General features: G+C 41.3%; 1 protein-coding gene across 2 annotated transcripts in view; it reads right to left on the minus strand.

Annotated features, from left to right (window-relative positions):
- Positions 1-19,683: 19,683 nt before the first annotated feature.
- mxi1 (max interactor 1, dimerization protein) overlaps positions 19,684-24,809 on the minus strand; it is a 30,371-nt gene continuing 25,245 nt past the window's right edge. For both annotated transcript variants that reach the window (XM_042399164.1, XM_042399175.1), the window contains exons 4-6: positions 23,389-23,503; positions 21,725-21,923; positions 19,684-21,071 (exon numbers count right to left, since the gene is read on the minus strand). In XM_042399164.1, the coding sequence (XP_042255098.1) occupies positions 20,908-21,071; positions 21,725-21,923; positions 23,389-23,503 (478 nt within the window). In that variant the 3' untranslated portion in view covers positions 19,684-20,907. The remainder of the gene's footprint in view (positions 21,072-21,724; positions 21,924-23,388; positions 23,504-24,809) is intronic.

Genomic DNA, 24,809 nt, shown 5'->3' on the forward strand with positions numbered 1-24,809 from the left:
GAGCCTTGGCGGCTTCTCTAGATATGATCTTTTACAAATTGTGAAACCAATACGCTGTATCTTGTGTATTATTTTTCTTAATAATCATGGAAACGTAAGAGAAAAGTCATTTTGTGGTTGAACCTGCCGTAAACTGAAAAAAATTAGATGAAAAAGATTAAAATAGACTGAATTATTGCTGTTATGTAAAGTGTGTTCATTCATTGCACAAGATACGTCACTCACACAAACAACACACCGGTTGTGCAATTACATGCCATAGTAATTGGCTGGTAAAGTAACTTGACGGGAATGTGCTGTAAACAAACATGTGTCGAGATGTCTGGGAAGACATATCAAGGAAACATATCAACACATGGCACCTTAAACCCAGCGATACAGTATAAGAGAAAAAAAGAACAACCTTTGAATGCTTTACTCTATAAATTTTTGGGGGTTTAAGAATTATTTCTTAGTTTGATAATCAGACTGAATTGCCATCTTGTTTTGTTTCACTTATGTAGCCTGACATGGTGTTCATGTTAGCCAACCTCTGTTTGGGAGGGGTTTTATTTTTGTTTTGTTTTGCTCTAACCAATCAGTAGCAACAATAATTATGTCAATTTAAGCGCTTAGTTACAATAACCTGTACAGCTTTGATGCACACTTGTTGCTATTTCTGTTATTTTTCATGTGTGTAGCTAGGTATCTAAGTAGCTAATATGCTAAGCGGGTGCTAAACCAGGGGAAGCAGCTGTCAGTAAGCATAGCACCGGACCTATTTGAACTGCTAAACAAGTTGGTGATGTGGGCAGCAATTTAATACTAATTAGACTAATTAGTTCTCCTAATTACTGTGATCCATTTCTAAAATAAGAGAGAATCTCACTTCATTAGCCGAGGATTTACAACTAGAATATCAGGCTATCAAACATTTAGTGAGATCCAGGCCGTTTACGACGAACGGTGTGTCAGTAAAGCCAGCAGGATTATCAAAGACCCCGACCGACCCAACCATCCCAACCACAGAGTGTTTCAGCTGCTGCTGTCTGGCAAGTAGTACCTCAGCCTCAAGGCTTACACACACCATACATTATTTATATTATTGATATTCTTATTGTATTGTATTTGTAGTTCTATTTTTTCTGCTACTGCTATTGTTATTGTATTGCTATTGTTGCTTTTACTCTCTTATACTTGTGTAATGGGATATAACTATAAAGGAATCTTGAATCTTCCTTCAGAGGTAAACAGAAGAAGGCAAAAACTTCTCAGAAGATTCAAGGTCAAAGGTTACGACTTGGCATTAAATTAAATATTAAATGTTTGATGATTAACGATTAAATGTTTGGAACAAAAGTATTCTCATAAAAGGCTGATTTCCATGCTAGAAATATTCTTCTATTTATAGAAAACACTTCAAAGATGTCAAAGCGTAACACAAACCACTAGCGGCTGCATCCAGCATCAAACAACACAACCTCTCTCTTTGTCTGCCTGACACAAAGTCATCAGTGACATCACTGTAGGACACCTGCCTGCTGGCGTCACAGTATAACAAGTGTAATGACAAGTCCAGCAAGGCGCCAAAGCCCCGCCTCTTCATTTCATTCCAGAGGCATTTTGTCTGCGACTGGTCGCCTTAAAATATGTCTTAACTGATTATTGACGTCAGGCAGCATGACGATCGTGTTTGTGTGTTTGTGTGTGTGTGTGTGTGTGTGTGTTGGAGGAAGGTGGACTGCAGAGCACACTGGATAAATCAATGTTTCAACAGGTTATAAATATTTTCTTTAAACTAGACAAAAAAGCAAATTTAAAATTAAATTCAAAAGGATATTGTTTCTGCCCAGAGCCAAATCAGGATAGAGAATGAGGGCTGCAAATATGATTCAAATGGGACCATTTTAGAATAATACAGAACAAAGACTGTAAAACTTTACATTTACGATTAATGTCATGCCAGTCTTGAAAGGTCTATCTGGTGATGTGAAATAAGTCATAATGGGCTGCTCTCCATCTCACACTTGAGTCATGACACATGAAACACACAGAGGCCTGCAGGCACAAACACACACACACAGAAAGAGACAGGAGCCTTTGGGCACAAACATACAAAGAAAACAAGAGAGTGAGACAGATGGAGGAAGAAAAAGAGACTCTGCAGGCACAAGCAGAGCAAAGAAGGCAGAAGATGAGAGAGAAGCAGCTCACACTAAGAAGAAGCGTTAATATATAATCAAGTGGTGACTCATACTCGTGCTTTATTTCCTCTGTGAAACGCTTTGTGACGTCTCTGTTTTTGAAAGGTGCTATATAAATAAAGTTACTTACTTGCTTAGTTGTCAAAACACTTGAGTAAGCAGGGTAACCCACCACCCTAAAATTGGCTTGATGTAACAGGATGTTACCCACTCAGCTGACCCTCCAAGATCACAACTTTTCATCCACTGAGCTACAAACACCATTTCACTTTTGTATGTCTTCTGTTCTCCTTGCAAAATGTTGTGTCGGGTTTCATCCCAGTCAGTGTGCCTGACGTGGGGGTCGGGAGGGGAACAGATAGTCACTGATTCCTTACTGGCTCATTTGGTCAGATTGATTTGGCTTCATTACTTGTAACCAACGTGAAAGCTGTTGAAAATTATGAGTTGTGTTGTAGTCGTGATTCTGGTTTTCACACGATATTTTGTTTCATTCTGAAGCATGATTGAAATACGTGACACTAGTCACGTATAGTTTTGGTTTCGGTCTATTTCCATCATGTAAATGATGTATTACTGTGAACAATGGACGAAAGCTGAAAGCACAATATTCAGTATCTACGCCGAAGCATTTCTCTTGCTAATGTGTTCACTTCACACACACATGAATGATATGAAAGTTCAATCTGAATATGACCCTCGGTGGTATCATTAGTTAATGCTTCACATTTTGATAGTACAAAGAGGTGAATGTGAAATCTATTGCTCTGAGGTGTTGTTACAGCCGAATGTACAGACAGATACATTTTGCCATTTCCATGAATCCTGTTGAAGTCTCATTAAAGGACGGGTTCACAATTTTTCAAGTCGGTGTTAAAACAACAGTCAGGTGCCCAAATTTTTCTTGCCGTAATCATTCCTTATGTTCATACTGACTGTTAGAAGATCAACTCTAAATGTTTTTACAATGTAAGTGATGGGGGACAAAAAAAACAGCCCTTGTTTTGAGCAAAAATGGATTTAAAAGTTTATCTGAAGATAATATGATGCTTCAGCCATCTGAGTCAGTCAAACGGATGTCTTTCCACAGTCAGTCTTTTTAGTAAGTAGCGTGTTTCCTCTGACAGTGTTTTCCTGTTCAGCTGCAGTGGAAGGATCATACCAAAAGACTAAAAAGATATTGACTTGATTTGACTAATTTGGAAAACTGAAGCCTCATATTTGCTTCAAATTATCTTTTAAATACATTTTTGCACAGATGGAGGGCTGTGGAGTTTGTCCCCCATCACTTACGTTGTAAGCATATTTGGAGTTGATCTTCTAACAGTCAGTATGAACAGGAAGAATGATTACAGCAAGAGAAACGTGTCAATGTCCATTCGGGTATCTGACTATTGTTTTAAGAAATTGAAAATTTGTGAACTCGTCCTTTAATGTCTTTGCAGAATGATGACATATTACTGTTAAATGTGACCCTAAATGTCCTCTTAGGTATGGTAAGCATGTACTATAATGATAATGATAACACATGCACATTTCACTTTATTACCAAGTTCTTGTTTTTGACCAAACTAACATAAAAAGATAATGAGAAGTCTCTCCTCCAGCCACAGTGTTTAATATGTACTGGTGGAGACTTCATAGAAAACACATCAAATCTTGAGACAAAGGCTTTATTAAGACATGTGGTGATGACACGGCAGTGTTCCCAGTGTGATTCACCCCTCCTCATTTCCTGTTGACCACATCCAGGGAGCCACAAAGCACCACACAGATCAGCAGGGACAGAGAGCAGACCACTGCAGATCAGAGGCAGATAGAGCAGGCGAAAAAACGTGACTCCTTCATCATCATGGACACCGTCACCCTGGCGAGTTCTCATTAGTGGCTGTGTGTGATATGATAAGGTGTGAATGACGCTGGGTGTCAGGCGTACCAGATCTTACACTGTCAAAGTCTCACGTTTAATTGGACTGGTGGCAGCTTTACCCATGTTGTTGTTGTTGTTGTTGTTGAGGGCAGCATGGCTCGGTTGGAGGATACGTACAGTCTCATTCGAACTCAAACACACAAGCAAGCACAGCCATAAAAATACATATACTGTAAGCATGAGCTCTATTTTTAGAAAACAGCTACAAACTAGCTATTACATACACCTGCACACACACAAATATTGTACATATAAATACAACACACTCACACTTTATCATCCTCTACTGTAAGAAGGGAGGGGGGCAGTGCTGCTGGTGGTGTTGACGTAGCAATTACCGCTCTCGCGCACCAGTATTATAGCCAATCCAAGAGGATTAAGGGCAAAGAAGAAGAGGAGTTAGTCATTATCCTTATATGAGCGTCATCTCAATCTGCATACCAGTTCATCTGCTGTGGAGATGCAGTAATTGAAGTGGGAGCTGTGATAAAGCTGATAAAGGCAGACACCTTCACCGACAGGGGCTGTGGGAGACAATGGTGGATGAAAAAACTTTTAAAAGGTGCCACCACAGCAGGTGAATTCTTGTAACTTCCTCTGTGTGTGAAGAAAGATGCAACTGACAAAGCGGTTTGGCACAGAATAAGACCTGCAACATCACCTCTCGTAATGGCAGCTTGATCTAATGATGTACAGAACTGCATGTAGGTCACATTTAAAGGGCTGGTTCTGCAGTGTAACAAACAAAAAACACATTTTAGAGACATCTTGCCATGCAGATAATGTTGATTTTATTTGCCTTCACACATCGGTATTGAATTTTTTTTTCCAAATGTGATATTCGGGGCTTTGAGAAGCACAAACAAAATTGAATTTAGCTCAGTTGTATCGAGATGGATCTGCACATTTCTGAGGCGAAAACTTCAGTACTAAAGACTGAAGCTATCTGAATGGCCAGATAGTAATAATCACACTTTAGCTGACTCAGGTTTCAGTACACACACACAAAGGGAAAGGCATGCTGTTGCTTGTAGGTCAGTACATCACTGCAGTTTATTTGCATTTATTAGCACTTTATGTCTGAACAGAACCCATGCGTAAAAGTAGCATGTTTTTACGTGGGAGTTAACTAAAAAATTCTGCACAGATCACACCTCAAACTTCCCACCTCAGTCCGATTGCATGTTAGCTACACCCTGTAAGACATAACTGAAACACAAACAGCTCAAAGCTGCAACAAAATATTCTTAGTTATTTTTTTTAGTATACGCACTACATAAAAGTAAACTTGAGCTTCAACCTGTTGACAGAAAACCAGCCAAGATTAATCTGGTCCTATCAGAGAATATTGTTCATTTTATTGCATAAATAATATATTTTCTAGCCATCAAATTGCATGATTCAACAACCCCACCCCCCCACCCCCTCCCACAGGGAGAGATGTGCTGCTGACTTTCCATGATGCAATGTAATCAGACCATTGTGCGCTCACTCTTTGTATCGCAAACACAGAGCTACATTCATAAATCTGCTTTCATAAAAACAGACCAGGTGCACTACCGGTGAATCAGTCTCAGCATTTAACCAGGTGTGACGAGGCCGCACTGTTGCTGCCCTGGGTTTGCATGTTCAGAAGGTCGACATTTGTTCAATTTAATATACATGGGTCATTCAAAAAAAACCTCTCTACTGTTGAGAATAAACAGAAGAAGAATGGGGTTATTTGCAGAAATTAGTCACCACGTCTGAGACAAAGCGATGTAAAGAATCCATCCATATCCTGTAAAAGTACCATCATTTATATTTGTGCTGTCTTTTACTTGCAATTTTATAAATGTCACTTTTTCTCACAATTCACATAGACATATCCTACATGTTCTTTCATGAGGGAATAATAGCGATGTGATGTGTTTGAGAGATTGCTGTTCACTCTCCAAACAGTTGTGGTTGCAGACATCACCGGCCAAGCCCTGAATGTCTGAGTCAACAATATGAGTGTGGATGATTACCATCTGAGACATCTCCAGGGCAGCTGCTGCAACTGGCTCAGTCCCCTCTACCTGCCGACTTTCCTCCACCTCAGCAATCCCACTCCTGCACACTTAAAAAGTGCACACACACAAAAGCCGCACACATACAGAGAAAGACAGGAAGTTGGATTTGTATTATTATAGAGAACTTGAACTATGTGTGAGAGGATATCCCCACATTGAAAGTTACACACAAAGGAGATGTGAACAGAGACAGACAGGACAGACATTTTGGCAAGTTACAGAGAAAATCTATCTCAGGAGACTTCACGGGTAGATGAAGGTTAAATGAAAATGCACAAATTGCATTAACAGACGTTACTTGGATGTAACTCCAGTTCTATGAGTGCGTCTGTGGCAACTTGATTGTGAAGAACGTTAAAGAGATGACACATAGGAAGCAGCAATACAAAAAGGTTGGTAAGTACAAACATGATGAAATGCCAGCTTGCAGCAGTGGTAAAGTCAGCTCAAAAATATTGACATTTCATCACCTTTAAAGTTGGCTAATGTGTTAGCAAACAGGTACCTACAGTACCTACAGCAGGTATGGAGCAAAATTAACATTAATTTAAAGTGGCGTCACTGCAATATTCACTGTCTTTTAGTTCTGCTTTTGGTGTCCACCAACTCCTGAGAGAAATATCTGGCTTGTTAGCTGCTAAATGCTCACTAGTTGCTAGTTGCTAGCTTTGCACTCTAACCAGTGTCACTACTTTTTGCTAACTGAGTGGGCGTTTCCATTTGAACAACCCAGGAAAAAACACAGTTGGAATTGTCCTTTAAGCTCCAGCTTTTAAACTTACATAATAAATAATAGAGCAGCTTTGAAATGAAAATGAACAGTTTGAATTCAATCTATTTACTTTCTGCCAGATATTTGAGTGTGCAAACAATAAGGGCTAATGTTATGCATTATACATTATATATAGCGCCTTCAAAAATTCCCACCATGCAACAGAAAATGTAGTGTACGTGACATTTACGCAACTTCATGCTGAAAATCCCACAATGCAATGCTTTGAGAGACATATAAATCATCATTAGACCACATCTGTCAATGATGGTGCAACATGAGGATTCATAAAGTCTTAAAATCTCAGTTTACTACTCTTTCAACAGTAGAGACACAGCTCCTGTGTGTGCATCATGACTGATGCCTCAGTTTCATTTAGGTGTCCCAGTAGATCCTAGTGAACCAGTATGCACACCAGCAAAACCCTGAAACTAGAACACCTAACTAGCCATAATTAATGTTATTAGTTACACCTGTATTTTTCAATTTAAAATATCCTCTCCGGGAAAGACCTAAAGTTTCTGCTGTGCATCCTCATCTAAACACCTCTTAGATCTGGTTCCTAGACTGGTTAGACACACAGATGATGGCCCGTTATCGTGCTTCACTGTCACAGCTTCATTTTGTGTGGATGAAGGGTGATGGACCAATAAAAAGAGAGGAGAGACATTCAAGGGTAAGTGAAACCATGAGGATGGATCCCTGCAGCCTTCTTCCGAAAGCTTTGCAGTCGTCACCTCTCCAGAGGCTACGAACAGTGACAAGTCACACCGCACGACACGGAGACAGAGACAAGTGAAAGAGAAACAGGGTGTACGATTGTGTGAAGAGTGAAGAGAAGAGGAAGAGAAGGTGTTAAAAGATAAAGAAGTGAAGAAAAACACCAGCAACAGTTTGAGAGAATTACTCACAGCTAACCTTGAGTGTTGAACAAGGGCAGCCTGTCTGTGTGGCGAGTGACATCGTGACCGAGTCAGCGCAATGGAAGTGTGTGTGTGTATGTGTGTCACCTACATGTGTCAGTAGTCGCTCTCAACTGTATGTAAATGCGCGTGTGTGTGTGTGTGTGCGTGTGCGTGTGCGTGTGTAGAGAAGGACAGTGGAAATGACATGTCACTCCATCAGCAAAGTGCTACTTCCCATTTTGCAGCAAACACATCTGAAGAGATGGTGCTCAGCAAAAAAACAGCGAGAGGGTGGCGGGGAAGCAGACAAAGACCTTCCTACTTAACAACACAGGGACGAGATTCGTCATGACTGTCCAACTGTCACGCTGTGAGGCAGACAGGGAGGTAGCGCACGCTGGTTATTAGTCATATATGAACCTCTTGTTTGTCTCCGTCTGTAACCATCTTGACACGCTGCTGCTGCATTTCTTTGCATTAGAAGTCCACACATTTAATTCATGTAAAACACAGACGGAGATCTCACAAGAAGAAACTCAAAGTCTGGCTTTGACGTGATGGCCAGATGTATGAAACAAAGAACATACTGTACTAAACTATAGTGCAACTTTTCACATTGAGCCCTGTCCTCTTTACTGACATGTGTTTGCCACACCATGTGTCACTTTCCTTGATAAGCATCTGTTCTGAAGCTGTGGTAACTTGCTTTTAAAGATAAAGTTTAAAGTTTAAATAATGTAATAATAAAGGCTTTCAAACCACATTTTAACCACAATATGAGGCCTCAAGATTATGTAATGTAATGTAATGCTGGCTCATCTAACACCACACCTTAAAACACACTTATACTGATTCATTCATGTAGTTAAATGTCGAAAAGTCTCATATTGTAGCTTGAATTTTTCTTGTTAAAGTTCAACATCATGCGAATAGCATCAAATAGGCAAATTCATGTGAGGCTACAAAGTGTGTAAAGCTACAGTAACTACTGGATTTGCTGGATTTCTTTGTGTGTTTCACTTTATTCGTCCTACTTCCTGTCAGAAGCAGCGCAGACAGAAACTGAGATAGTTTGGGGGAAATCTCTGTGACCTAAAGGACTAAGACACAGACTGTATCATGTAATATCAAAGTCCTGGGTTCAATTCAGGCTGGGGACTTTTGTTGCACTCTGTGTTTCCTTTCAATCTCTACGGTCATCTGTCAAATAAAAAAGACAAAAATGGTGAAAAATAAGCTAAAAAACAAACAAAAACAGAGAGTTCTCCATTACTAAGAATGCAAGTGAACATCAAAACCCAACATGTTTGAAAGTTTTTCAAACCTGCTCTTAAAAAAAAAAATCTTTCATTTCCAGGGCTGTAAGCATAGCTAACATAATAACAGTACCTCTACAAGGTTTGAAGGAAGTTTAATCATGTGAATAATGTGTGTTTACACAGCTGAAAGCATGCAGTGCATCTCAGACATTCAACATGCTCCTTCTGTGCTGAAACCTAGTGATGGTCCTTCTCACAGTCACTTACAAGTCTTGGTGTTGATAAAGACTCCGTGTCAAGGAAGTGATGTATGATCATTTCTGTTGGGGTATTAAAATGGTGAGTGATCCAATTTTTTTTTTTTCCCACCAGCCACAATCCCGGTTGAAATGAGGTTCAGATGGGTTTTCAATGATAACGTGGAAGCAGCTGTCACTTCTACTTCTTGCAAGTAGAAGTGACAGCTGCTTCTTGCAAGGCCTGGATGACTCCACAGGCTTGAAAGTAATAAGGTATTAGCAGAGCTAACAGTCCTGGGCCTGGAGCTTCTGTGCTTGTAATAAAGGAGATTAGTGAATGTATGAAGGTGCAAATAAACTTGAGGAACAGGAAAAGGAATTTGCGGTAACACTTTCTATGACACCCATGACTTATAATGTGTTATAATCTGCTTATAGTACTGTATAATTATAGTTATAAGCACTCATAAATATTCGCAATGCTTTATAACAATAATCATGACACATTACAAAGCATTTTATAATGACTCATAAGGTCAAGTATCATAATACTACACGACTGTTGGTCACTCGCTGACATTTTTTTTGGCAAGGGTCATAGTGTATTATAATTCTCATAGTTGTAATACATTATAATCACATGCTTTATCACCAAATGTCACTGAATTTGCATGTAGATGATTTATGTGCCGTATATACTCTCCAGCTTCCCTTCAAAGTAAGACAACAGCTTGCCGTACTAACAGTCCACCTGCCTCCAGTCCGTCTCCTCGGGCTTCTCCACCTGCTCAACAGGAAGTATATTTATGGGATACAGGAACAAGTGTTATTAAGCCACTCCTCACCTCCCTAAACACTCTAACAGATGCTCCAATTACAGAAGTCACATTTATTCAAGAAATACAGATAACACTGTCTGTACACGATGGCCGTCCGAGCGACACGAGACAGAAAAAACTGTGTGGAACATAAGGAAGAGGGACTACTTCCTGTAGACTAAATAAAAAAAAACAAAAACAGCAGAAAAAATAAAAAATAAGTGACATGTCTGCTGTCTACTGCACATTAGTATTAACGTGTGTCAGTCACACTTTGGGTCACAGAATTAGTTTCTGGGCAGAAAAGTGTGTCGAAGCCTAACAGCAGCTGCAAATGTATGCGGTTTCTGTCTCAGTGATAAATGGTCTTCTCTTACTTCTGAGCTGCTTTGGAGAAATCTATTCAAATACACACGTGTCAAAACCTCTTGTCATTCGACTGGATTAGCTACTTGAAACTGCAACTGGCAAACAAGGTGCTGCAAGTGCTGAAACCTCTTGATAAAATTTCCATTCAGGCTTTTCATATTGTCCTCGCTGAGGACTGAAAAGACTGGACTACGTGAGGTGAGGGAGGGACCCATGTGCCTGCTGGGTCTTCTCATCCTAACAGCGTGACTAACCCCACAGACAGAGAGACAGAGAGACAGACAGAGAGAGACAGAGAGAGAGAGAGAGGGGGTTTGTTATGACTGGGTTCCCTGGAGCCTGGTCAGCGCATGACGTCGACCGGCCTCCAAACCAGCCCTCCTCCCTGCAACTACAATTACACTCTCTGTCCGTCACGCTGATACACACACACACACACACACACACACACACACACACACACACACACACACACACACACACACACACACCTGCCTCCTCCTTTTAGAATTACAACACACCTCAGGTCTTGACAACATGCCGCCAGTCTCCTCAGAGACATGATGCATAATTTGTTGTGCTGTGTGCCCGCCCCCCCCCCCCCCCCCCTTCCCCAAACGCCTCCCTCATCCATTAGGAGTGAAGGACATTTGCGGGGAATTGCTCTCCTCCTCTGATAAGGCTGCTCTGATGTCAGAAGCTCAGTCGCCGTGGGGATGATGACTCATGCGCATCACTGGAGGAACCCCACCCCACGCCGCACACTCAGCCCCACTGGCCTGCTTCATTTTACCTCCTCATATTCCCCCGTGGACTCCCACCATCTGACTATCAGCGCAGTAATTGGTTGCATGGATTTGCTTCTCTGCAAGGGGAAGGGAGAGGGGGTTGAAAAACAACAACAACTACTATATGGAGATGAGATCCAGAGTATGAGTCACGAAGGGAGTGAAAGCAGAGCAGAGCTCCTCATGTGACATTCCTCAACAGTCAACAGAGTCCGCCGACAGTCTGTCTCTCTTATTTCAATTCAGGAAACCAAAAACATGCCAGAAATATTTTAATTAGGCAGCATAGTCTACTTTCACTGTTTGCACACATAAGCAGCAATTCAGTTAGGTGAGATTCACACACACACACACCTGACCAACAGAATCCCAAGGACCTTCATCTGTCAGTGGCTCTATATGAGCTTTAATTAAAGCCAAGTAATGAGCAGGTCAGTATTTTTAGAAGCCTGTCCAAATTGGCCTAAAATCATTTTCAGACTATCTACAGGACTCAAATTCTGGTGTTACTCTCATCAAGGAGATATAGGTGACCTTGACTGAAGTACAACCCAACATTTCTATTTTTACTCACAAACACATGCTGCGGACAATTCAGTGCTGTTAGATGTTCAACATCTATGTTTCTCGTATATTTGCTGCATGTTTATATGCTGTTAAACCTGAATCTGTTCTCGTTCCTTTTCCTCGCTACACTATCAGCGACAACAGATCGCCGCTTTCACCTGATGTCTCAGCCAGATGTAAATAATGATTTCCTCTCTGGATGGCCGGTTTCCACCACAAAGTGCCACTAAAACACCTGCTGCGTCACACGATGGGAGTCTGTGAAATCTGATGCAGCGTCCATTTAGAGCCGTTTTAGCGTCCGGCGTAGATTTAAGTGCAGCACAGACTGTGTGAGCTGTGAAAGTCTTCTCTACATGGCTGAGAGTCCAGTGTTATACAATAAAACCACACAGATAGCTATTGTTGATACTACAGCTCAGTTTCCTAAAAACAGCAATTATCATTACGTTTCTAAGAGCTGATGGCAAGATGACAAACACAATTAACCAATAATTAGTTCCAAATGTATGAATCCCCTGTAGCTTTAATCTAATGTGTTGATTGCCAGCGTATATGGGTGTTTTCTGGAATGTTATCGTTGCCTACGTCAATTTACTGAGAACTCATGAACAATGAGACATGGACTTTCTCTCCAAGTGTCTCTTACAGTACTTTCCGGGGAAATAATCATCATTATGACAGGAGTGATCGGTATCTCCTTGGAAAAGTTTGAGTGGGTTTTCTTCTGAAGAATGATGACAGTCAGACAAGGCTCACTGGGATTCCTTTCATATTTCAGAGTAAGTGTAGGTGAATCGTGTAACACAGAACACAGATCTTTCTTTATTTAATGAAGTGTTGATAGCTGTACTCACGCTTCATCTTATTTCCTGACTTATAGTTTCATGTCGAAGAGAATTCTTTCGGTCATCCTCGTTCTTCGGTCTGATTTTCAGGGAACAGACACAAGGATTGTAAAAACACAACGTCACAGTCCTGCTCATCACTGAAAATATTTGAAGCCGTGCTGTTCTCCCTCACACACACAGGCTCTGTGATGTCACGGTTTATTCAGGATGTTGAAGATCTGCAGTGCTTTTGTGCAGCCTAGTGGTGCAATAAAATAAACACCAAGACAACTGACCACTCGTAGCGTTCAGTTATTCAGACGGTCAGAAGGCTTTTCGTGCATCTTGATACTGTTTCACACCAGCTTTCATTAATTAAAGACTCTTTACTTTTTGTTTTTCAGTGTCAGACCACCATGATTCATTATTAGTTTTCATTAGAAAGAGGAAGGGACACCCACACACTGTCTTCACTTGCTCAATAATGATCAACTTGGTATATCATGTACCAGAAGAAGGTCGTTGACCGAGCGAGTGAAGACAGCGTGCGGGTGTCCCTTCCTCTTTTTAGTATGTGTCTACTCCACCAACGCACCCGTGACAAAGACTACACAGGTGTGCAAGTGATTTTTGAACATGCACATGTTGTAAAATGGTCACATTTTCCAGCCATTCAGTCTTTAGTTTGGATGTTCTTTATGTTGAACATTGCAGCCATGTCTCTTATGGTCTCTTCTTCTCTTCTTGTTATGCTGTGATGCTCTGTAGGCTTTTTGAAATGTTCAGACTGAGGTCACATATGAAATGGATCCAAATCAAATTTACGATATAAAATTAAACATGTTTAGTTTCTGTTTTACACTGCCATTCAAACAAACAACAAAACAAATGATCACGTATGAAGGAAATAAATAAGTTCTGGTTGCTGTCCTCTGCAGTGTGAACATAGTGCAGAAGGATAACAAACACTCTGTATTATCACATCTGATCTCATTTGCATGTATGTGAAGATCGACTGAGTGGAAATCTTTGCACCTGCAAAGCCTGAAAGAATTTCAGAGAGAAGATAAATCATTGACATGGTGGTTTAATACAGCAACATTAGAGCGTGCAGACATGGTTCAGCAGATTTCTGTCAGCATACTGATACCATATAAACACACTCAGTCAGTGGTGACAGAGCAGACAGTGGAGGCACTATAAACAGTCTGACAGAGATCATTCCCAGGCGTCTTGTGCCTCCTAGTGGTTTGTGCTGTGTTGTGTCACGGTAGCATAGTTTGGAGGTGGTGATGTCACCTCAGAGAGGTATTTATTTAATATTTGTTTTAAATATTGGGTTTATTCATTTTGTTTTATTTAAACACATTAAAACAGCAAACTAAGTTTAGCCTTTTTTTACTTTTACTGAGATGCAGAAGAAGATTTAAAAACGAGAACATGAGAATAATTATAGTCTGGTATTTAGCATCACATTATGACACTCAATACAAAATAAACGTTTTTAAAACTTGATTTCTGTGATAACAAGGTCGAGTTGAGTTATCAGGTCAACCACTAGCTGTTTTTGTCCTCTAGGTGGCAGCATTTCACTGCATATGATGCTCAGTGATAAACAAGCCAGCATGGAGTCTGACTGCCTCCCACAGCTGATGCACAGTCAACAAAATGGCTTTATAATGATGTTCCCTCTGACAATAAAAGTCCAACAGCTTTGGAGACTGGAGAGGGAAGGACGCTCTGTCTCTTAGTAACAGGACATAAACATGAGCTTGATGCATGACCTTTGTCTTTATATTAGAGGTCATAATCTAAATTACACGTATAATGTAAATCATTAAACCAAAGACATGAACCTGCAAATAAAGAGACTGTCTTTTACTAATTTACTAAAACACCCTTAACAATTTTGTGCCCATTTCAACACATATTAATTTTTACTTTGGGATGTGAAATGTTTGCTTAACTGTTTGGTTATTTATCTTTGCAGTGTGCAGATTATATTTAGTGAAGTTATAGTGAACTCTTTATGACACTGAGGGAACATCATGCGGTGTAACACGGTGGTTTTGTACAACTTGGGAGGTCGAACCTCTTAACCATTTTTCACGAGCTGTGATCACTTGAGAAGAATATTACATGTGGTGAACGCTCATGTGCTCTGTTAAAGAAAAAAAAAAAAAACTAACTCTCCCCACAAGACTGCTTTAATCACACAGATGTCATGTGATCTACAACAGATCTATGGCACGTGCAGACTGCAGGAGAGACTCTAACACGCTGGATTCACAATTCTGACAAATGTTCTGTTTGATGAAATGATTGACGTGATGAAAGTATTAGTGAGGATCATTGCAGTTATGAAATTTGACATCACATTCTTAAAACATTTTTAGGTTATTTTACTGTTGCTGTTATTAGAAAAAGGAAATGATCAATCGTCAATTTCCCGCTTATGACGACAGTGACGTGGTTGAAAGTTCAGGAAAAAGCTAGTAAGTGGAACTTGAGTCATTATTTTTTTCCTTTAGTCAAACTACTTTTTCCAAGATCAAGAATGCTAAAGATTTCAATCATTATGAAACATTTTCCAGGTGAATTCAAACTAAATTCTTTAGCAGCTCTTAGTAAAAAGTCATCTACTGCATCCACACAGTGATACATGTTGATCGGCTCCTAACTTTTTTTAGATTTGAGACCCTTTAAATGCAGCCTTATTTACTTGTGACCCCTCGTCACAGTTTGCATATGTGCTCAAACTGTCATTATTGTTTCTCATGTAGTTTAACTTGAGTCATATTTACAGGCTTGAAGAGGTAAAAATTTCTAGTATTTCATAAAAAAACAAAGCAGGAATTTGAGAAAACTGCTTATAATCATCTTCTGATCTATTTAAGGGGTCCTGATCCCCAGGTTGGGAACCACTGCTTTATTATATATTTACTTTTAAAAGGAAAAAAATCATTCTTGCAGCATGAAAGAAAACCTTAATTCATTGTTGGTTTGACACATTTTTTTTATAACTCATCATTTGGATAACAGATAACATGACAGCAAATATTAAAGCTTGACCTCAAAGTAGTTTTTCATTGATAACCTTCATGTCTTTATCAGTGTGAGTCATTACTTTATTGTACATTCAGCGCCGAGACATCGCACAGTATAAACAAGCCAGTTTAGTCGTTCAGGTTTGAAAATCTTGGTGTTTTTATTGTAAGTATTGCCTCTTCAACTTACACGGCTAGAGTCTTCATCAGAGTGCATGTTTTACAAAGGATGGCCACAGGTTCAGAACAACAGGAGGACTCCCTACATGGGACTGCTCGATTTGTTGGGTTAACTTGACCTCATGGACCTGTTTCTCCTCAAGTCGACCTCCCGGAGAGGCCGATACCAGAGCGGAGTGTGGTTTACAAAAACACTGCAACTTACACTTTCCTGCAGACTGGTACACTTCTGGCCAAGCTGCAAAACTGGAACTCAACAAGAAAGTTAACCACACACACTCGAGATTGTATGTTTAAACCTTAAACACAGAGGTAAATACCAGCTTATGAAGATATGATAATGTTTTGTATTTGCAGCATAGCCAGAAACTCCCATCTAACCTAGGCTGATCCAAATCTGGACTGCACTGAACTCACTTCTGGTTCAACAAGCTGTGATCAGGTAACTTTCAGTGTCTTTTTTTATGACAAATACTCTCCAGACGTCTGATATTTACCAAGTAAATGAGCGAGTGGGGAAACTGAGATCGGTGCAGACTAGTCATGGATCAGGAGCGTTTCTAAAGCTCAGGCTTAGTGCGAACATGGAGCGCTCACACACACACACACACACACACACACACACACACATCATACATACACTCACATAGGAAAGGACAGACCTGGCTTCAGTAAAATCCGTTCTTATAGTTCGTTTTATCCCTCCCTGGAACACAAGATCAGAGACAATACAATTTGTGCCAGAGAATTTCTCAGAAAAGGAAAGTCAGTGATTCACACTTTAAAAATTGCCCTGAGGCGTTCAACCTCAAAATATTTTGTACTCCGAGAAGGTTAGAAATGTCTGACCCAGGTTTGAACAAGGAGTGAAATTTATTTGTCGTCAAACATGGGACCTTTTTTTCTCATCGGCGATGCCGGTTCATAAAACCAACATATGAAGAAGAAGAAAAAGAGAAACAAAGAGACGATGAAGGTTAATAACTTAAACGGGGGCAGAATAAATGTAAACTGTCCCTCAGAGCGAGAGAGAGAGAGAGAAAGAGAGAGAGAGCGAGAGGACACTGAGGTGTTCTGAGGTGGTTTTGGCATTTCTGTTTTTATGATCGAGCACCACTGTGGTGACTTTCTGATTCAGTGCCAAGTCCAACAACCTCAACAGGGCTCCTTAAAGAGCTTACATGTCAAAACTCTACACCTTAATGATGTCCTTCATAGAAACCAAAAGGATTTGTTCTTTTTTTTTTTTTTTTTTTCTTTAAATCCTCAGTCGGAGGCCTTGCAAATGTAAGACACATTTTGTCAACTAAAACACAAGTCTAATAGAGACTACAATCCTCCTAATAGAGAAAAGTGGAGTGTTAGACCCCTTTTTTGTGTGTAGTAGCCGGCTCAATATTTGCCATTAAAGTCTTGGCTATCGATAAGCCTTGTGCAGAGACAAACCCCCCCACCCCTCCCCCTCCCCCTCCTCGACACAGACGCTAAAACAACTGGAATGTTGCGAGTGTTTCGGCTTGTATCAGCAGGCTGGGCATGGAGGGAAGTGGCGGTTCAGCCATTTTGTTTACCAGCCTATCCAGTTGTTTTACATTTGTATTTATCGTCACTGACATAGTGTGGGAGCGGGTGCTGGAGGGGGGAGGGGGGGTTAGCTCCGGACAAGGCTGGTGACTCTAAACAGGCGAGGCTCAGCACTAGGAGCAGCTTAGGGGCCAATTACATTTCAAGTGTCCATTGAATAAAACATCAGAAAAAATCAAAACAAAAAATGGCTACATTTTCTTTTCCCCCACCCCCCCCCCTCAAAAACAAACAAACAAAACAATAACCCATAAAATATACAATTTCTTAAAATAAGGAATGAGGAATAAGCATCAAAAAGAAGAAGTAAAATAAGACAGAACCAAAATAAGTTAACTTTTTTTCCCCCCGTCAATTGTGTTGTTTGAGGGATTGAGAAATAAATATTTAAAAGGGCGATGTTGAGAGCTGAAAATGACAGTGGAAAAGAAAAAATAAAATAAAATAAAATAAAGAGAACTGTGGTTGAAGTGCAATTCTTAATGCCAGTGGAGTTGGGATGGCTAACATTGACATCATACAACCCGTTTCTTTTCGCCACACTTCAGACTTGTCCTCCAGAGTTCACCTGACTGCTAGTGGAATGTGTAATAAATAAAAAGAGTGCCAAACAAACTCCATAATCTCCAACAGAAGTCCTAATGGGTTGCTTCCCCGCAGCCAGGTGGGATGTTGTTCTATCATTTTTTTATCACACTGAAGAGTAACTTTTCTTTTCCTTCTCAGGGCAGCAACAGAATTAGTAACTTTTTAAAATTTTCAACCAGCAAACTGAACAAAGTAACAGTGTCCATGCCACATCCACTGCCGCTCTGAAGGTGACAAAAGTTTCCCAAAAATTGAATTTAAAATGCACAATAAACACAGGTCAAACAGCAACAGATTCAATAGTTCTATCCATGAGCTCTACCTTTTTTTAAAAGGGGACCTATTATGCTTTTCCTTATTTTCTGTCATATATAATGTTACAATATCAGATGTTCATATTATACATGGCCTAAGTGTCAAATAATGAGGTAAACGTATGTAAAAGTAATCCCTGTGAGCAAAAAGCACCGGCTTTAGACTGCTCTGAACGCTCAGTTTCCAACAGTTTTTTCTACTTTCAGCCTGAGCCGATGTCGGTTTGTGACGGATTTCTTTATATGGTCATCTGCTCCACACAAAGTGCGCAAGTTCACTGCTCTGCTCTGCTAACATTATGGCATTTTTCCATTGTTTTTGGGGTAGTTGTTTTTCTTTACACAAAGTAAAATAAGGAGTTTGCCTATTGGAGGTGTGCTGGCTATCTGTAGCTCTTCGTCAAACATCGTCATCACTGTGGCTGTTTCTGCTTGTACTATTCCTCCCTGCATCATTTCTAACTGATCCGCTGAACAAAGAGCTCCAAATATCTCCATATGTGATGGGTTTTTATCACTGCTTACTAAGCTCTGCTAATTCAGTGAGAAACACGTTTAATTTCCTGTAAATTCTTCACAATAAAAGTCTCCCATTATTTAGTAATTTAAAAGCTTTCAATTAGAAGCAATAAAGCAGGAGATGTTGGGTTTACATCATTGGTAACTTAACATAAGACAATACAGCTGCCCCTCAGCAGGCTTCTGGAAAGCTGGCCAATCAGAACAGAGTGGGGGTCTTAAAGAGACAGGAGCTAAGACTGCCTGTTAAAGACAGAGGCTGAACTAAGGGGCTACATAAAGGGCCAGTATAAAATAAACAAGGAGTTTTTTGAACTGTTAATGATGCAATCCTACTCTAATGGAGTCCCAGAATAAAAATATAGAGCTGGAAATGAGCATAATAGGTCCCCTTTAAACTCCTTTTTAACTTAAATTTATTAAGCTATTTGTATGTACAAAAAAACCCCAAGAAAAGTTAAATTTTGCTTTTTTGGACGGTCACACACATGTGTGTTTAGGGAGAAGAACTGACGAGACAAAAATGACTACAAGAGTTATTGCTTGTTACTGCTGGAAAGAGGATGGACATCTATTCCAAAGTTTGTTGTTTGTGGACGTTTTCATTGTTGCTGTTATCGTTTTTTTTTTTAATGTCTTGTTTTGTGCTGTTTCTATGGACAGCTCTAAAGTAGGCAAGTGCAGGATAGCTTGTTGTAGCTGCTTGTCGACGGGAAAGAAAACAAAACACACACACGTTACAATTTCCACTCTTTAAATGCACTGAGCACCCACATTCGACAGGAATGTTTTTTTTCCCCTCCATTTCTGTGGTTGTTTTTTTCCTCTGTGCTTGGTTGGAAACCACGGCAGACACACTTTGTTTGCTTTAAAAGCGTAGTGGCGGTGGATCTGATCTGCTTCCCCGTTGGTTTGTTTCACAATAGCACCAGTTCGAGTGTCCAAGCTTCTGCAGTGTCGAGCGGAGGTAATGAAAAAAACAATAGGATGAGATTAAATTCGGGGCAGAGGGGACTTTTATCAGGGCCGAGCTGAGATGATATGGCAAAGTTCACCCAAAGTGTTCATTGATGTCCAGATTAGATGTGCTCCTGTTTATCCAGGCCCGACACCAGAACGTTAAAACTGAATACACAGCAGGATCAGCTCAAGACCCTCTCACACACACACACACACACACACACATACACACATACACATAAAAGAGAGAACTGAACAGAAACTCTAAATTATTTCGATATTATACGAATTTGAGTGCATTTTGGGTCAAATTTGGGGTTGTGTATCTTTAAAAATTCAGATATCTGACAGTTCAGGGAAATAAAGTAAGTAAAATCAATCATTCATTTCAATTGTTTGGTTTTACAGGATGGGAGAGGAGTGTTGGAGAGGTGCTGACCACGATGAAAGTACACGCATGAAGGAAGGTAGCTGCACACACGTAGCCACGACGCAAGAATAGTTTATTAAGTTACCAACATTTTGACGTGACAGTCTAAACCTGAAGAAGGCTGTCATGCCGAAATGTCGGTAACTTAATAAACTATTCTTGCATCGTGGCTATAAGTGTGCGACCACCTTCCTTCACAGTTGTATGGGTTTAAAAATCAAGATGATACATATTTTTCTTATCAACCAAATATCTGATCTCCCTTTAAATGAAGATTACAACCAATTGGCAGTCTGACATCACTGTGTTCGGGTCCCTGCTGTCAGTGTTGGTTGGTCGGGGCGGCTCAAAGTTCTGCTCAGAGTTCCTCCAACAGCAGCGTGGAGGTGAGGAGGGGAAGGAGGCGCTGCTGAGAGGCAGGAGCGACGGGAACGCCGTTAGCTGGGAGCGTGGCCGTCGTTGGAGGTGCGTGGATGTACGTCTGTAGGCATGGCTGAGAAACAGATAAACAAACAGGAGGGCGGGTGGGTTTGGCAGGGAGGTCGTGGTGGTGTTGATGGTGCAGGGGGCTCTAGGAGGAGAAGGCAAGTTTGACACTGCAGGAGGAGTAGCCCTCGTCGCTGGCCATGCTCTGCAGGCTGCTGTGGTCGTCCAGGTCGCTGGTGCTGGCCGTGCTCACACTGTCCAGCTCTCCATGGGAGAACTCCGTGCTTTCCACGTCCACTTCAATCTCCTCTGCAGCCGAGCACACAGAGACGGGCGGAGAGAGAGGGTGAAAGGAAAGAGAAGAAAGGGGAATTAAACATTTTTCTCTCACAAGAATCTCTATTATTGTGACTACTAAGAAACAGATTGTGTTAAGTACATTTGTGGCAGTAGGTCAAATAAAATGATGAATTTCAATTTAATATTTGCTTTGTGGCGCCCTAGCACATCAACTGCCTTCATGACTTCTGTGGAAAATACAGTATTGACAGAGTAATATGGGGTATGGATTAAACATACAATATGTTGTCTCAACGTCAAACCATTTAGTTTTATAATCAGTAGTTATGCTTTTATTTTTTAGCAGTCTATGTAAACAATTCTGTAGGAAGGAGATGAAATTAAAGTCAGGCCGACATGATAAAAACTAGCCTTTACATTTGGCTGCTGATTGCTTCAAGTAACCAAAGTTTACGTTTAAGCCCTTTAGGAAACATTTGCATTTAAATCTTCTATCTGGGAAACCTATGATGATCATTTTTGTCCACACCGAACTTCACATACAGTCCCAGAGGGGCCCTGACCAGTCCAACCTCAATGTCCGGCCAGACAGCAGCTGCAAGGTTTGATCACTGTGTAGTCCCTTAATTAAAATCCTGGTTAAAGACCGTCGCCTAACTCACCTTGGTCAGAGTCGGAGCGATCGGAGCAGAGGGTGGAACCTACGCTGTCCATGCGTATCCTCTCCCCCTCCCCTGGGCTGCTCTGGGCTGCAGCACCACTGCCTCCCCTTAGCAGCTCCAGTTGGCGCTGGAGGTGCCTCTGCTCGCGCTCCAGAGACTCCAGCTGGTACTGGCTCTTCCTGTCCGCATCTTCAAGTTTCTAGTCAGGGGAAAGAGAGAGAGAGAGGGTGAGGAAAAAATTAACTGTGTGTACATTCTTAGGTGTAGAGAAAAACTAGATGTGATAGATAAGAGAGCAGTGGTTGGGTGCAGATTAGAGCTGAGAGTGAGGGAAGGAAAACTGGAAGAACAACAGTGCTGAAGATGATGCAGTGGTGAAGAGACAGATGTTAGTCTGTAAGGAAATTCCTCTAATATCAAAAAGTCTGTCAGATTACAATCGCGCAAAACAAAACACACCAGGCGCAGCATTCAGACACTAAACTTATCGTGTGCCTGGAATTTTTCCATCCTGCCAGCTCTGAACCGCCTAAATAATCTTCTCTCACCTGCCTTGTTTACAAGCGTGTCGACTACTTTACTCGCTGCCTGTGTTTACACACTGTGTCGTTACAATATAAGCGAGGGCCGTGGCAGGGGCCGATACAGCCGTGTTTGTGCTCTAGCCTTGTAGCCTTATGTCACGGTCGCCGACAGTGACGAGCGTGACTCCCGGCGACGGACAAAAACAATAGGCCATCAATAAGCGACGGAGAGACTCAAGTTGACAGCAGCAGAAGTGCAGAGTGGTGGTGGTAGTAGAAGGGAGGGAGGGAGGGAGGGGGAGGGGATGGGGGGGGGGCACAACAACAATATCGGCTTTATGCTTCTCCTCTCCGTTATGTGAATGCACGCTACGCCAGGCTTTTCACATGCAGACTGCTCAATCTCAGGCAGTCACATGCCTGTTTTTAAAGTGGACGGAAAAGCGTGAAGCGGGATGTCTTAACGTTTTATACGCTTCTCAAACCTCGATTATCAGGCAGGGAAATGATCACCAGTGACCAGCTGAACGCTTGTTCATTTTGGCTGAGGTTTGTTTTATAGAAGCCATTTTTTTTTTAAATGATGTAGAACAAATATTGTCAAACATTTGGATTGATTTATGTATGGATAATTATTTTTTTAATATAAAATTAAGAGCAAACTCTACAAATCATGTATCCACTGAAAAATGTTTCTTTGTCAGCTTATTGGACCAGAATAACAGATTTTGCTTTACGTTGCTCCATTCATTAACTCACAGGATTCTTACTGGTGTTGTGATAAAAACAGCGAGTCAATCAAAGTATATGTGAACGTGCACAGTCGATGAAATCTGTTTCATCTCGAAACATATGTTCCATATGTTCCAGCACAAATGAATTACGTATTAAGGGTGAATCTGGTGTCAAAGGCCAAAGCAGGGATTTATTTTATCTGAATGCTTCTGCATCAATACGTCACCCCCCTTCGCTTGTCATTTAAGAAGAAGATTGTTGTTTGATTTTCTCTTTGCAGAGTTTTGTTGCTGTAAAATACTTCATGTGTGTATCATCATATGAATTTCTCATGCCGTCCCCGGTCTACTTGAATTCTTTTTCCTGCCTGTGGTTGATGTGTGTGTCCGGGTTGGTTATCTTTACCTTTATGTGTGCTTTGGCTTTGTTGAGCAGGCCCAGGGTGGTGTGGCGGTTGCAGTCGGGTCCCAGGGGTATAAGGGCCTTCAACCGCTCGAGACACAGCCGCAGGTGAGCTCGTCTGCAAAAGGAAGAGAGAAACAGGATGATTAGTCAGTGTACGGTAGGGTAAGGCTGAGGCCTGGCCAGCAAAATGTGAAATGTATCGCACACTGGTAGTTAAGTGTTTTGCTCAATAGCACCTGGGAAGTTGCACAGGCAGATGGGAAGTTACTCAGAGTAGACTTGTCCAACTGCTGTAATAATTTGAACCAGTTCTCCCTAAAACGCTTTAAACACACCTCAGGTTTCTTTTCCTCTTTATGTTAACTGGTGGCATTTTTCTGGCTGTCAAGCTATTTATGACTTAGCGCCTGCCGTCCATTGAAAACAACTCATTTACAACTGTGATGATGTTGATGATGTTGGCTTGTATGCTCAGTAAGACACACCCGTTTTCTTGCTTTGTGAGAATCCACCAGCTACAGGCCGAGCTCATATGTTGTAAATCCCCGGCTTATAGTTCGACAAAGTACCACAACAGGTTACATATGGTTCATGTCTCATGTAAGCCTCGAGACGATACGTAATCCTTTGCTGGTATTTCTTGCACCCAGCTTTAGTTACCCCTCTTGACTACATTACAAACAACAAGTCTTAGCTGATAGGCGTGGGGGAGCAGGGAGGAAAGGTGTAATGGCATTTCCTGGACCCCGCTCAGCTCGTACATTCCATCATCCTGACAGTCCCTAATTCTGTGACTGGAGACAGGCCCCGGGTACTATCTATCCTGCTAATGGCCCCGAGTTGAGAGGTAAAGAGAGATAATTATGGCTATAACACAATCAGCGCTCCATTAGCAGGAGCTGCCCTTTCAGCTAGCCTGAAGGGATCAGTAGAGAGACATTAAGAGTCAGTGGACTCAACGGAGCGACCCGGGCTCAGGAACTATCTCTGGGAGAACCCAGAGGACAAGCCCAGGGGACCAGAGTGGGAATTCACAGCAACAACTTTGATGGGCAAGACTGCTCTCTGCTACGCTCTGCTGCTTTAAGACTGGTGGAGACGTGTGAGTGCTGGCTAGAGTATATCTGTCTGTCTGTCTATCTGTGTGTGTGTGTGTGTGTGTGTGTGTGTGTGTGGAAGGGAGGTTAAGCTATGCATGGACTGTGCTGATAAGAACACGAGAGCGAGCCATTACACCCGTGCAGTATGCGTGAGTGTGTGCTTAAACTAAGGCGAGTGCTTGTCGAGTGAACGAGGAAGCGCCCTGATTCTATCTGTGGTGCTAAAAGTTTGGAAGTCACAAGACACACACACACACACACGTTTTCAGTCTGGGGGGTTAGCATGATGACTATCAGTCTGGCTCAGGTCATCTGTCTATG

This window comes from Thunnus maccoyii, chromosome 2, assembly GCF_910596095.1.
Source record: "Thunnus maccoyii chromosome 2, fThuMac1.1, whole genome shotgun sequence".
NCBI lineage: Eukaryota > Metazoa > Chordata > Actinopteri > Scombriformes > Scombridae > Thunnus > Thunnus maccoyii.